The sequence below is a fragment of the Oncorhynchus nerka genome, linkage group LG17, assembly GCF_034236695.1.
Source record: "Oncorhynchus nerka isolate Pitt River linkage group LG17, Oner_Uvic_2.0, whole genome shotgun sequence".
Lineage (NCBI taxonomy): Eukaryota > Metazoa > Chordata > Actinopteri > Salmoniformes > Salmonidae > Oncorhynchus > Oncorhynchus nerka.
Window position 1 is genome coordinate 15,541,507 of NC_088412.1, and position 13,997 is coordinate 15,555,503.

A 13,997-nucleotide genomic window follows, 5' to 3' on the forward strand; every position below is an offset into this window, starting at 1 on the left:
GTACAGTGGTGTCACGGTTCAGTACGATGCGGTACAGTGGTGTCACGGTTCGGTGCGATACGGTACAGTGGTGTCACGGTTCGGTGCGATGCGGTACAGTGGTGTCACGGTTCGGCGATACGGTACAGTGGTGTCACGGTTCGACGATACTGTACAGTGGTGTCACGGTTCGATACGGTACAGTGGTGTCACGGTTCAGTGGATGTCACAGTGGTGTCGGTTCGATGCGGTACAGTGGTGTCACGGTTCGGTGCGATGCGGTACAGTGGTGTCACGGTTCGGTGCGATACGGTACAGTTGTGTCACGGTTCGGTGCGATACGGTACAGTGGTGTCACGGTTCGGTACGATACGGTACAGTGGTGTCACGGTTCGGTGCGATGCGGTACAGTGGTGTCACGGTTCGGTACGATGCGGTACAGTGGTGTCACGGTTCGTACAGTGGTGTCACGGTTCGGTGCGATGCGGTACAGTGGTGTCACGGTTCGGTGCGATACGGTACAGTGGTGTCACGGTTGATGCGATGCGGGTACAGCGGTGTCACGGTTCGGTGATCACGGTTCGGTACGATACGGTACAGCGGTGTCACGGTTCGGTGCGATGCGGTACAGAGGTGTCACGGTTCGTGCGATGCGGTACAGTGGTGTCACGGTTGATGCGATGCGGTACAGTGGTGTCACGGTTCGGTGCGATGCGGTACAGTGGTGTCACGGTTCGGTGCGATACGGTACAGTGGTGTCACGGTTCGGTACGATACGGTACAGTGGTGTCACGGTTCGGTACGATACGGTACAGTGGTGTCACGGTTCGGAACGATACGGTACAGTGGTGTCACGGTTCGGTACGATACGGTACAGTGGTGTCACGGTTCGGTACGATACGGTACAGTGGTGTCACGGTTCGGCACGATACGGTACAGTGGTGTCACGGTTCGGTACGATACGGTACAGTGGTGTCACGGTTCGGTACGGTTTCGATACATTGACAAAATAAAAGCCTGAGAAATATGTCATTTTTATTTAGATTTTCGATTTATTATAATAGTAAACAGGGTAGCTTGAATTCCCAGGAGCAGATGGAAACGAAGGGGCAACAAAAAACAGCAGTGCCTGCCTTAAAACATGAAATTAAATAGTCATTTAAAACAGAACTTCAACAAGAGTCCAGCAGCATATATCAACATTAAGTCACTTAGCAGTGCCTTAACCTGTTGTAACTACCCAAAAACATTTTGATCAGATTTCCAAGTTTTTATTTAAGAAGATTAGTCTATCCACATTATTTACAGTGAGCACAGATCGGCTTGCTGTGACAATGTTAGCCGATGTGGAGAAAACCCTCTCACCAGGGACAGAGGTCCCAGGCACAGCCAGGTAGCACCTTGCTAACATGGCAACATGAGGGTATATTAACTCTTTGGTTTTCCACCATGTAAGTGGATCAGCATCCAGGGGAATACAGTCCACGTCCCTGTATGAGGTCACCTCCCCCTCTATGACCTTGACCTTTGACTCCTCTAGACCCTGCTCCTGGGTCGTGAACAACTCCCCAAAAAGCTCAGCCATGGCAGACTTCTTTTCTGGAGGAGAACCCCTGTCGCCTGCCGTCTTTGGAGAGGTGTTGGCTCCTGTGGTATCTGTGGCCTGACCCTGCAGAATTAAATGAGATGAAAATTACTATCTCTAATGTGGCTTTAAATATATAAAAAATATGGTTCAAAATAATATTTATTGTTAGAAATATACATCAGACACTATTATAACTATTACAATTATTACTTTATAATTAATTGTTAAATCACTAATTAATAAAATAATAAATGTCACAGTAACAAAATAAATACAATACCTGCTGTGAGTTCATTGTAGACTCTCAGACGAGCAGCAGCATCAAGGTGCAGCAGGGACTTGAACCGGGGATCCAAAGCGGTGCTCTTGTGTAAGAAGTCTTGGACACCAGGGTCAGCATATCTAGGCTCCAGGTTAACTCTGATAGCAGTCTTGACATCCCTTACTGCCGGGTGATCTTCATCAGATGCCACTATTGATTTCAGGATCATTGCTTTCATAAGCAGGGCCATGGAAACTAGTGGAATGATGGAAGGCTCTCAGTGCATATCACTGTTTTGAGAGGTTTGCACACTTTGATAACTTCCTCTGCTGGTCTCATGTCATTTTCAGACAAAGTCACAATATCTTTGACATTCTTCCTCACAGCTTGATCAGTCAGTGTAAAATACACCACAACTTTCTGCTCAAGGTTTCTCTCAACCATGTCATGGCTTGAATTCCATCTAGTACGGACATCTTGGATTAGTTTGTGGTTTGGCAGCTCCAGCATCTCCTGTTTTGTCTTGAAAACATATGCAGCAGTTGTGCTTTTATGACAGAAGGATACCACCTTCCTGATCGTTGCTAGGAGGCGAGAGATTGGATTCACTGACATTGCTTTTTGAGATGTTAGATTAAAAACGAGCAGAGCATCCTATCTGTTGCCCCAATCCAGAGAGCGCAACTGCATTTACAAGATTTCTAGCATTGTCAGTGGTCACATGAATCGTTACATTATCCCTCTCCAACTTCCACATTGCAACGACTTCCCTCTGCTCTTCCCCCAAGTTTACACTGGTGTGACGACTCTCAAGGGGACGTGTTTGAAGGACATGGCTTTTTAACTCCCACTCTGCCGTAATGAAATGAGCCGTTACAGTAAGGTTGCTCTATTTAGCTCTAGACGTCCAACTGTCTGTTAGAGCAACAGGCCGCGTTTCTGACAACTCACTCTCAAGTTGTTCTTTAGTTTTTTTTGTATAAGGCAGGTATTCATGTCTGGGCAAAATGTGTACGGGGAGAAAAATTGAAGCGCGGCTCGATCACTTTAAACATGTCTCTGAACCCCGCATTCTCTACCACAGAGAAAGGTCTCATATCTGCCGCTATGAATTTTGCTGTCGTTTCGTTGATTTCTTTATCCCTACCGGAGTCAGACGGATATTGTTGCCTGAAGGCCGTGGGGAGAAGTGGTTGCCTGAAGGCCGTGGGGAGAAGTGGTTGCCTGAAGGCCGTGGGGAGAAGTGGTTGCCTGAAGGCCGTGGGGAGAAGTGGTTGCCTGAAGGCCGTGGGGAGAAGTGGTTGCCGTTTCATTTTTTCGCCCAGTCCCACCGATTGGTACTTTGGGGTGATGTCGGTGCAAATGAGTAGTCATGTTACTCGTATTGCCACTCTAACAGAGCCTACACGTTGTAGATGTTATATCCACCACTCTAACAGGCTATCAGCAATGAACAGAGCCTACACGTTGTAGATGTTATATCCACCACTCTAACAGGCTATCAGCAATGAACAGAGGCTACACGTTGTAGATGTTATATCCACCACTCTAACAGGCTATCAGTAATGAACAGAGCCTACACGTTGTAGATGTTATATCCACCACTCTAACAGGCTATCAGCAATGAACAGAGCCTACACGTTGTAGATGTTATATCCACCACTCTAACAGGCTATCAGCAATGAACAGAGCCTACACGTTGTAGATGTTATATCCACCACTCTAACAGGCTATCAGCAATGAACAGAGCCTACACGTTGTAGATGTTATATCCACCACTCTAACAGGCTATCAGCAATGAACAGAGCCTACACGTTGTAGATGTTATATCCACCACTCTAACAGGCTATCAGCAATGAACAGAGCCTACACGTTGTAGATGTTATATCCACCACTCTAACAGGCTATCAGCAATGAACAGAGCCTACACGTTGTAGATGTTATATCCACCACTCTAACAGGCTATCAGCAATGAACAGAGCCTACACGTGTAGATGTTATATCCACCACTCTAACAGGCTATCAGCAATGAACAGAGCCTACACGTTGTAGATGTTATATCCACCACTCTAACAGGCTATCAGCAATGAACAGAGCCTACACGTTGTAGATGTTATATCCACCACTCTAACAGGCTATCAGCAATGAACAGAGCCTACACGTTGTAGATGTTATATCCACCACTCTAACAGGCTATCAGCAATGAACAGAGCCTACACGTTGTAGATGTTATATCCACCACTCTAACAGGCTATCAGTAATAAACAGAGCCTACACGTTGTAGATGTTATATCCACCACTCTAACAGGCTATCAGCAATGAACAGAGCCTACACGTTGTAGATGTTATATCCACCACTCTAACAGGCTATCAGCAATGAACAGAGCCTACACGTTGTAGATGTTATATCCACCACTCTAACAGGCTATCAGCAATGAACAGAGCCTACACGTTGTAGATGTTATATCCACCACTCTAACAGGCTATCAGCAATGAACAGAGCCTACACGTTGTAGATGTTATATCCACCACTCTAACAGGCTATCAGCAATGAACAGAGCCTACACGTTGTAGATGTTATATCCACCACTCTAACAGGCTATCAGCAATGAACAGAGCCTACACGTTGTAGATGTTATATCCACCACTCTAACAGGCTATCAGCAATGAACAGAGCCTACACGTTGTAGATGTTATATCCACCACTCTAACAGGCTATCAGCAATGAACAGAGCCTACACGTTGTAGATGTTATATCCACCACTCTAACAGGCTATCAGCAATGAACAGAGCCTACACGTTGTAGATGTTATATCCACCACTCTAACAGGCTATCAGCAATGAACAGAGCCTACACGTTGTAGATGTTATATCCACCACTCTAACAGGCTATCAGCAATGAACAGAGCCTACACGTTGTAGATGTTATATCCACCACTCTAACAGGCTATCAGCAATGAACAGAGCCTACACGTTGTAGATGTTATATCCACCACTCTAACAGGCTATCAGCAATGAACAGAGCCTACACGTTGTAGATGTTATATCCACCACTCTAACAGGCTATCAGTAATAAACAGAGCCTACACGTTGTAGATGTTATATCCACCACTCTAACAGGCTATCAGCAATGAACAGAGCCTACACGTTGTAGATGTTATATCCACCACTCTAACAGGCTATCAGCAATGAACAGAGCCTACACGTTGTAGATGTTATATCCACCACTCTAACAGGCTATCAGCAATGAACAGAGCCTACACGTTGTAGATGTTATATCCACCACTCTAACAGGCTATCAGCAATGAACAGAGCCTACACGTTGTAGATGTTATATCCACCACTCTAACAGGCTATCAGCAATGAACAGAGCCTACACGTTGTAGATGTTATATCCACCACTCTAACAGGCTATCAGCAATGAACAGAGCCTACACGTTGTAGATGTTATATCCACCACTCTAACAGGCTATCAGCAATGAACAGAGCCTACATGTTGTAGATGTTATATCCACCACTCTAACAGGCTATCAGCAATGAACAGAGCCTACACGTTGTAGATGTTATATCTACCACTCTAACAGGCTATCAGCAATGAACAGAGCCTACACGTTGTAGATGTTATATCCACCACTCTAACAGGCTATCAGCAATGAACAGAGCCTACACGTTGTAGATGTTATATCCACCACTCTAACAGGCTATCAGCAATGAACAGAGCCTACACGTTGTAGATGTTATATCCACCACTCTAACAGGCTATCAGCAATGAACAGAGCCTACACGTTGTAGATGTTATATCCACCACTCTAACAGGCTATCAGCAATGAACAGAGCCTACACGTTGTAGATGTTATATCCACCACTCTAACAGGCTATCAGCAATGAACAGAGCCTACACGTTGTAGATGTTATATCCACCACTCTAACAGGCTATCAGCAATGAACAGAGCCTACACGTTGTAGATGTTATATCCACCACTCTAACAGGCTATCAGCAATGAACAGAGCCTACACGTTGTAGATGTTATATCTACCACTCTAACAGGCTATCAGCAATGAACAGAGCCTACACGTTGTAGATGTTATATCCACCACTCTAACAGGCTATCAGCAATGAACAGAGCCTACACGTTGTAGATGTTATATCCACCACTCTAACAGGCTATCAGCAATGAACAGAGCCTACACGTTGTAGATGTTATATCCACCACTCTAACAGGCTATCAGCAATGAACAGAGCCTACACGTTGTAGATGTTATATCCACCACTCTAACAGGCTATCAGCAATGAACAGAGCCTACACGTTGTAGATGTTATATCCACCACTCTAACAGGCTATCAGCAATGAACAGAGCCTACACGTTGTAGATGTTATATCCACCACTCTAACAGGCTATCAGCAATGAACAGAGCCTACATGTTGTAGATGTTATATCCACCACTCGTTGGCAATCCCCGTTATAATTTACAGGGAAACCGAAATGTTCCCAGACGGCAGACCTGAATGATACTGGGGCGTCTTCAACTTCTGGCTCGCCATGTTGCTCCTTTGCATTTAACTAACTGCTAATTCCTTCATAAGTTAATTGCTGCTACGACGGTCTCTCAGCTCTGTTCCTTCATAAGTTAATTGCTGCTATGACGGTCTCTCAGCTCTGTTCCTTCATAAGTTAATTGCTGCTACGACGGTCTCTCAGCTCTGTTCCTTCATAAGTTAATTGCTGCTACGACGGTCTCTCAGCTCTGTTCCTTCATAAGCTAATTGCTGCTACGACGGTCTCTCAGCTCTGTTCCTTCATAAGTTAATTGCTGCTACGACGGTCTCTCAGCTCTGTTCCTTCATAAGTTAATTGCTGCTATGACGATCACTCAGCTCTGTTCCTTCATAAGTTAATTGCTGCTACGACGGTCTCTCAGCTCTGTTCCTTCATAAGTTAATTGCTGCTATGACGGTCTCTCAGCTCTGTTCCTTCATAAGTTAATTGCTGCTATGACGATCACTCAGCTCTGTTCCTTCATAAGTTAATTGCTGCTACGACGGTCTCTCAGCTCTGTTCCTTCATAAGTTAATTGCTGCTACGACGGTCTCTCAGCTCTGTTCCTTCATAAGTTAATTGCTGCTACGACGGTCTCTCAGCTCTGTTCCTTCATAAGTTAATTGCTGCTATGACGGTCTCTCAGCTCTGTTCCTTCATAAGTTAATTGCTGCTACGACGGTCTCTCAGCTCTGTTCCTTCATAAGTTAATTGCTGCTACGACGGTCTCTCAGCTCTGTTCCTTCATAAGTTAATTGCTGCTACGACGGTCTCTCAGCTCTGTTCCTTCATAAGTTAATTGCTGCTATGACGGTCTCTCAGCTCTGTTCCTTCATAAGTTAATTGCTGCTACGACGGTCTCTCAGCTCTGTTCCTTCATAAGTTAATTGCTGCTACGACGGTCTCTCAGCTCTGTTCCTTCATAAGTTAATTGCTGCTACGACGGTCTCTCAGCTCTGTTCCTTCATAAGTTAATTGCTGCTATGACGGTCTCTCAGCTCTGTTCCTTCATAAGTTAATTGCTGCTACGACGGTCTCTCAGCTCTGTTCCTTCATAAGTTAATTGCTGCTATGACGGTCTCTCAGCTCTGTTCCTTCATAAGTTAATTGCTGCTACGACGGTCTCTCAGCTCTGTTCCTTCATAAGTTAATTGCTGCTACGACGGTCTCTCAGCTCTGTTCCTTCATAAGTTAATTGCTGCTATGACGGTCTCTCAGCTCTGTTCCTTCATAAGTTAATTGCTGCTACGACGGTCTCTCAGCTCTGTTCCTTCATAAGTTAATTGCTGCTACGACGGTCTCTCAGCTCTGTTCTCGCTGGAGTGAAATAACTAATGAGCTGCAGACAACTAAAAAACAACTTTATTACTATGTGGATATTTTTCACACGTTAATTTATACACCATTGGTTTATGCAATAATATTTTTTTTTACAATGAAATATATATATATTTTCCTAGCTATAATATATGATTCATGTATTGTTCGGTTCACAGTGCGTACCGAACCGTGCACCGTGGACCTTGTACCGAACGGTTCAATAGGAACACACCTACAATTTCACCCCTACTTAAAACCCTTTCCTGCAGTCGAAATGACCAAAGCGCCCTCTATTGGCCTAATAGAGCGAAGTTATTCATTTTTTTTTTTACAATTTCATAATTATTATTATTTTTTTGTTACGCAGAGAATCTGCTGTTTCTATTTCAAATGGTTTTGTTATATTTCAGTCTTCTGTGATGGATATAAACTGTAATATTGGGATGCAAACTCAAAATGTATTACATTTCAACTCTATATCTGACATGGTACAGTCCTCTTTTTTTTAAGCCCATAAGGGTGTATATACTTTGTAGATTTGTATAAGTTTACCAAGAAACACTGTGTCACCCTGATTTAGCACATATGTTGAAGGGAAGGGGATTGGGAATTGTTCAAATATTTCAAGTTCTGCTAGATAGTCACAAAGAAAACGTTCAATCAACATACCAAAAAAAAGGGATTCGACTGAAGTTTCAAACCAATCCACATTTAATCCTCTTTCCCGATCAATAATGATATTTCAAAATCTTAGAAGGGACTAAATATGTTCTAGCAGTAGTTATACACAGCCAGGACTTTGTGGTGTATAACAGAGTAAATAGGTCACGGCTGGTGTCGTAGTGGAACCCCAAGCCCCTCACTGTCAGGGGCCGCCCCGAGAATGACCCAACAGGGGAAGAGTGCCCGGCCAGGGCTTGTGTGGCTCAATGGGGAGTGAACATGAAGTCAGGAGAGGGAGCAGTACTTTCTCAGCTGCCCTCAACATCACAGGACCACACAGAAAGAAACCAAGCAAGGGGGAATGGGCTTTAGTTAATAAGTACAATACATCACTTCACACCCAAACTGCTTCTATCAGCTATTTATGTACATACTGCTCCAGTTAGGCTAGTTTCCCTTAAGCTTCAAAAATGTAGTCATTTGTTTGTAGAAAGATATTTCAGATATGTCTGTAAAATTGACTGAAAAACATATTTATTTGAGACACTGTGCCACAGGTTTGGGGTCAATTCCATTTAAACTCCAGTCAATTCAGAAAGAAAACCAAATTCCAATTGGAATTTCAGTATACTTCCTAAATTAACTGGAGTTGAAAAGGAAGTGACCCAAACACTGTTAGATATTGTACACATGAAAATGGAATTGACCGAAACCATATATCGGTGAACATATCGGAATCAGACGAGATTAGCTAAAAATGGCAACATCCGTATCGGCCAACGTCTAGTTTAACGCCCGATAATCAAAACCGATGTCAAAGCTGACGTGCATACCTATATAACGAAGGTACATAAAGTAATGACGCTACGTAAAATTTTGCACTATACGTGCAACACCGCATTCCTAACCTAGCCCACCATGTCTGCTGTGTGGATCGAGCAGTCAACAAGTCCAGCAGTCATTTGAAAGAGTAACAACATTTCAGCGAGACAACTCAAAGGCGAAATCCATTACAGCCAAGATAATGGAATTCATTGCCCTTGACAATCAACCGTTCTCTGTCGTGGGTGATGTTGGCTTTCACCGACTGGTCGAGCACCGGTTAACACTACCAAGTGCTCTATTTTTCCGTTGTTGCTCTACCGGAGTTACACAGTAATAGCGTCAATGCTATTAGCTTAACGACATACATACTATGGAAAGCCGTTTGTGTCTTTGCGTGTCAAAAAAGAGACAGTAGCACTGTCAAAGCTGTACAAAAAAGTCAGCTAACAAGCAAACACCATCCACGGACGATATACTTACAATACCGCGTTGGTAATAAAGCATCATTTGTTCGACCACAACTTCTGGGGTACCTAGCTACCATCAATACAACCAGCCTGAAAACAATGACCAGTAGAAACTGCATACATTTTCATTATTCTTAGGATTTAGGAATCCTTGTGAGTAAGTATTAGCTAGGTTGCCACTTGTTGTTTGCCTGTTGAAATTGAACTTCAGTTCATGAAAATAAATAGCTAGCCAGCTACTTAACCCTGTTGCCCAAAGCTAACGTTATAAGCAGCCAGCTAGCTTCATCTGGCTTGTGAGGCTCGACCGGACCGGACCGGGTTATGTGTTGTGCCACAATAAGGATTAGGCACAATAGTGAAATCTGCAGGTTGCCTTCATTAATAAAAATATGTCATTGACAGTGATGCAAATGAATACAAATAGTAGAATTATGCCATACTTTTATTTTGAAGTCTAACCGCAAATCCTTATTGTGGCTAGCTTAACATAGATGGGTTCGACCCACCATTAATCAAATAAGAACTGTCTTATAAATTAGGGTTATTTTAGATGATGACACCTAGCTATATAGTTAGCTAGCTAACTATAGCTACTGAAACAGATTATGTTGTTTTACTATGTTTTTGGGGAAGAATATTGTTTGCATCCATGAGCTAGCTAGCTTTTTTTACGACCAGCACTATAGGTGAGCGAGACAACTTTACCAGCATCATAGCATATGTATTGATGAATCGCTGTGACATATGAAATACGAGTGATAGTGTAATCAATGTGTCAACTGGGTGAAAAATTAATGAACGCGTTAAATTATTATGTGACGTGCAGTCATATTTATGTCCTGATTGGTCAACAAACTTATTTGACACGTAAAATGTGTTATTTGACACGTCAAATAGTGTTAAATAGTATATTTTTTTTACATGCAAAGACCCAAACGGAGTTCCATAGAAATCCTGGGTAAGAATGAAACGACTGAACAAATGAACAACGAAACAGCACAGAAAGTAAGTGAAAGAAATAGGTTTAGATTATGTTTCACTGATAATGGGGACATACGTAAATTCCAACAAAATAAATTCTTATTTACAATGACGGCCTACCCCAGCTAAACCCGGACGACGCTGGGCCAATTGTGCCCCACCCTATGGGACTCCCAATCATGGCCTGATGTGATACAGCCAGGATTTGAACCAGGGACTATAGTGATGCCTCTTGCACTGAGATGCAGTGCCTTAGACCGCTGCGTCTACGTGTGTGTGTTAACTAATTAACTGTACTAGAATGCTTAAAAGGCCGCTTTTTTTTATATATTGGTAATTGGAATCTTTTTTTTGACAAGGAAAATATTGGATATCAGTATCGGCCAAAAATGTCATATCGGTGAATTACTAATGTTAGATGTTGTACACATGGGGAAATATATAAACCAGAAGACAGTCTAGGACCAGGCTCATGTTCTTACAGCTTACAAAATGATAGTGTATGTCTGCATATGACCAACTATGAATGTATGTATGAGTAGGGGCACTGTAGTACAATCGTGGCCAAAAGTTTTGAGAATGACACAAATATTAATTTTCACAAAGTCTGCTGCCTCAGTTTGAATGATGGCAATTTGCATATACTCCAGAATGTTATGAAGAGTGATCAGATGAATTGCAATTAATTGCAAAGTTCCTCTTTGCCCTGCAAATGAACTGAATCCCCCAAAAACATTTCCACTGCATTTCAGCCCTGCCACAAAAGGACCAGCTGACATCATGTCAGTGATTATCTCGTTAATAAAGGTGTGAGTGTTGAGGAGGACAAGGCTGGAGATCACTCTGTCATGTTGATTGAGTTCGAATAACAGACTGGAAGCTTCAAAAGGAGGGTGGTGCTTGGAATCATTGTTCTTCCTCTGTCATCCATGGCTACCTGCAAGGAAACACGTGCCGTCATCATTGCTTTTCGCAAAAAGGGCTTCACAGGCAAGGATATTGCTGCCAGTAAGATTGCACCTAAATCAAAAATGTATCGGATCATCAAGAACTTCAAGGAGAGCGGTTCAATTGTTGTGAAGAAGGCTTCAGGGAGTCCAAGAATGCCTGTCTCCTAAAGTTGATTCAGCTACGGGATCGGGGCACCACCAGTATAGAGCTTGCTCAGGATCTGTGCATCTGCACACACAGTGAGGCGAACACTTTTGGAGGATGGCCTGGTGTCAAGAAGGGCAGCAAAGAAGCCACTTCTCTCCAGGAAACATGGTGAGCGCTACCATCAGTCCTGTGTCATGCCAACAGTAAAGCATCCTGAGACCATTCATGTGTGGGGTTGCTTCTCAGTCAAGGGAGTGGGCTCACTCACAATTTTGCCTAAGAACAAAGCCATGAATAAAGAATGGTACCAACACATCCTCCGAGAGCAACTTCTCCCAACAATCCAGGAACAGTTTGGTGACGAACAATGCCTTTCCAGCATGATGGAGCACCTTGCCATAAGGCAAAGTGATAACTAAGTGGCTCAGGGAACAAAACATCGATATTTTAGGTCCATGGCCAGGGAACTTCCCAGACCTTAATCCACTTTGAGAAGTTGTGGTCAATCCTCAAGAGGCGGGTGGACAAACAAAACCACACAAATTCTGACGAACTCCAAGCATTGATTATGCAAGAATGGGCTGCCATCAGTCAGGGTGTGGCCCAGAAGTTAATTGACAGTATGGCAGGGCAGATTGCAGAGGTCTTGAAAAAGAAGGGTCAACACTGCAAATATTGACTCTTTGCATCAACTTCATGTAATTGTCAATAAAAGCCGTTGACACTTACGAAATACTTGTAATTATACTTCAGTATTCCATAGTAACATCTGGCAAAAATATCCAAACCCACTGAAGCAGCAGACTTTGCGGAAATTAATATTTGTGTCATTCTCAAAACTTTTGGCCACGACTCTACATTCTCACACTACTGGGTCATTTTCAAAGGTTTAGCCAGGCTAAATACAACTAATATCTTTCCAGGAACAGTACTCTCAGTGGGTTCCATCTTTGAAGGTGACCATAATAACCTCCACTGCCCATAAACATAAAAAGTCCTGCATAGAAAGCCCTGGATCCAGAAATACTTCTCTGCTTGAGGCCATCCCGTTTAGTTACACAGGCCTACCCAGATTGTCTTTCAAAACAAGAGAACAAAGCTCAAAATGGAATCTCAATCATGTTATTCTTTGTCAATACAACGGCCTCAAATCAACTCTAAAATCGCCCAAAACAAAGACTAGCGTGTCTGTTCCCATGACAACCCTTTCAAACTCTGGACTCTGTGTGGAGTTTGAGGAGGTTGGGGGGATAGTATGAGTGCACTACTTGAATGACCTTTGGCCTGGAGGTTTATGAGGGCACTTCATCTGGGTTAATAACATCCTAATCCTACAGGTGCCCTAGTAACTGTGATTGAAGGATTTCTAAACAATGACCACCCCCTTCTCCCCCGCGCCCACCACACCACTCGCCACTTACCCCACAGACCAAGCGTGGTCTGGGTGAAGGCACGAAGCACAACAAGTAAACAGGGACATGCATCATTCTTTTAGCGATCAAATCTTATGTTATCATGATAGACTCCACCTATCCAGGATGTGTGCTTACCTTGTTGTAGTAGTGTAGCTGTACTCTATGCCACTGACCATCACTGACCCCACTCAGGACAAAGGGTAATACGGTGGTTTTGGCTTCTCCTAGAGCGATGGAAACAGGACAAAGGAAACAGGAAAGAGTTTAATCGACACAGAATCCATTCCAACTGAGTTTGGCCCTTTTCATAGATACTTCCTCTCACTACTCTTTCTTTCTTTGAAGTCACAACCCTGAGCGTGTGACACCCAATGGCAGCCCTGCCACTTGGTTTGGTATAAAGCTGAGGGATGGGGCTGGGGAAGGTTTGGTATAAAGCTGAGGGATGGGGCTGGGGAAGGTTTGGTATAAAGCTGAGGGGTGGGGCTGGGGTAGGTTTGGTATAAAGCTGAGGGGTGGGGCTGGGGAAGGTTTGGTAGAAAGCTGAGGGATGGGGCTGGGGAAGGTTTGGTATAAAGCTAAGGGATGGGGCTGTGGAAGGTTTGGTAGAAAGCTGAGGGATGGGGCTGGAGAAGGTTTGGTAGAAAGCTGAGGGATGGGGCTGGGGAAGGTTTGGTAGAAAGCTGAGGGATGGGGCTGGGGAAGGTTTGGTAGAAAGCTGAGGGATGGGGCTGGGGAAGGTTTGGTAGAAAGCTGAGGGATGGGGCTGGGGAAGGTTTGGTAGAAAGCTGAGGGATGGGGAAGGGGAAGGTTTGGTAGAAAGCGGAGGGATGGGGAAGTGGAAGGTTTGGTATAAA

At 43.8% G+C, this 13,997-nt stretch overlaps 1 protein-coding gene across 1 annotated transcript in view; it reads right to left on the reverse strand.

Moving 5' to 3' along the window:
* The window catches only part of LOC115144765 (cadherin EGF LAG seven-pass G-type receptor 1-like), a 94,562-nt gene that overhangs the window by 28,628 nt on the left and 51,937 nt on the right, over nucleotides 1-13,997 (reverse strand). Inside the window, exon 5 of the mRNA XM_029685815.2 lies at nucleotides 13,276-13,364. Within this exon, the coding sequence (XP_029541675.2) occupies nucleotides 13,276-13,364 (89 nt within the window). The remainder of the gene's footprint in view (nucleotides 1-13,275; nucleotides 13,365-13,997) is intronic.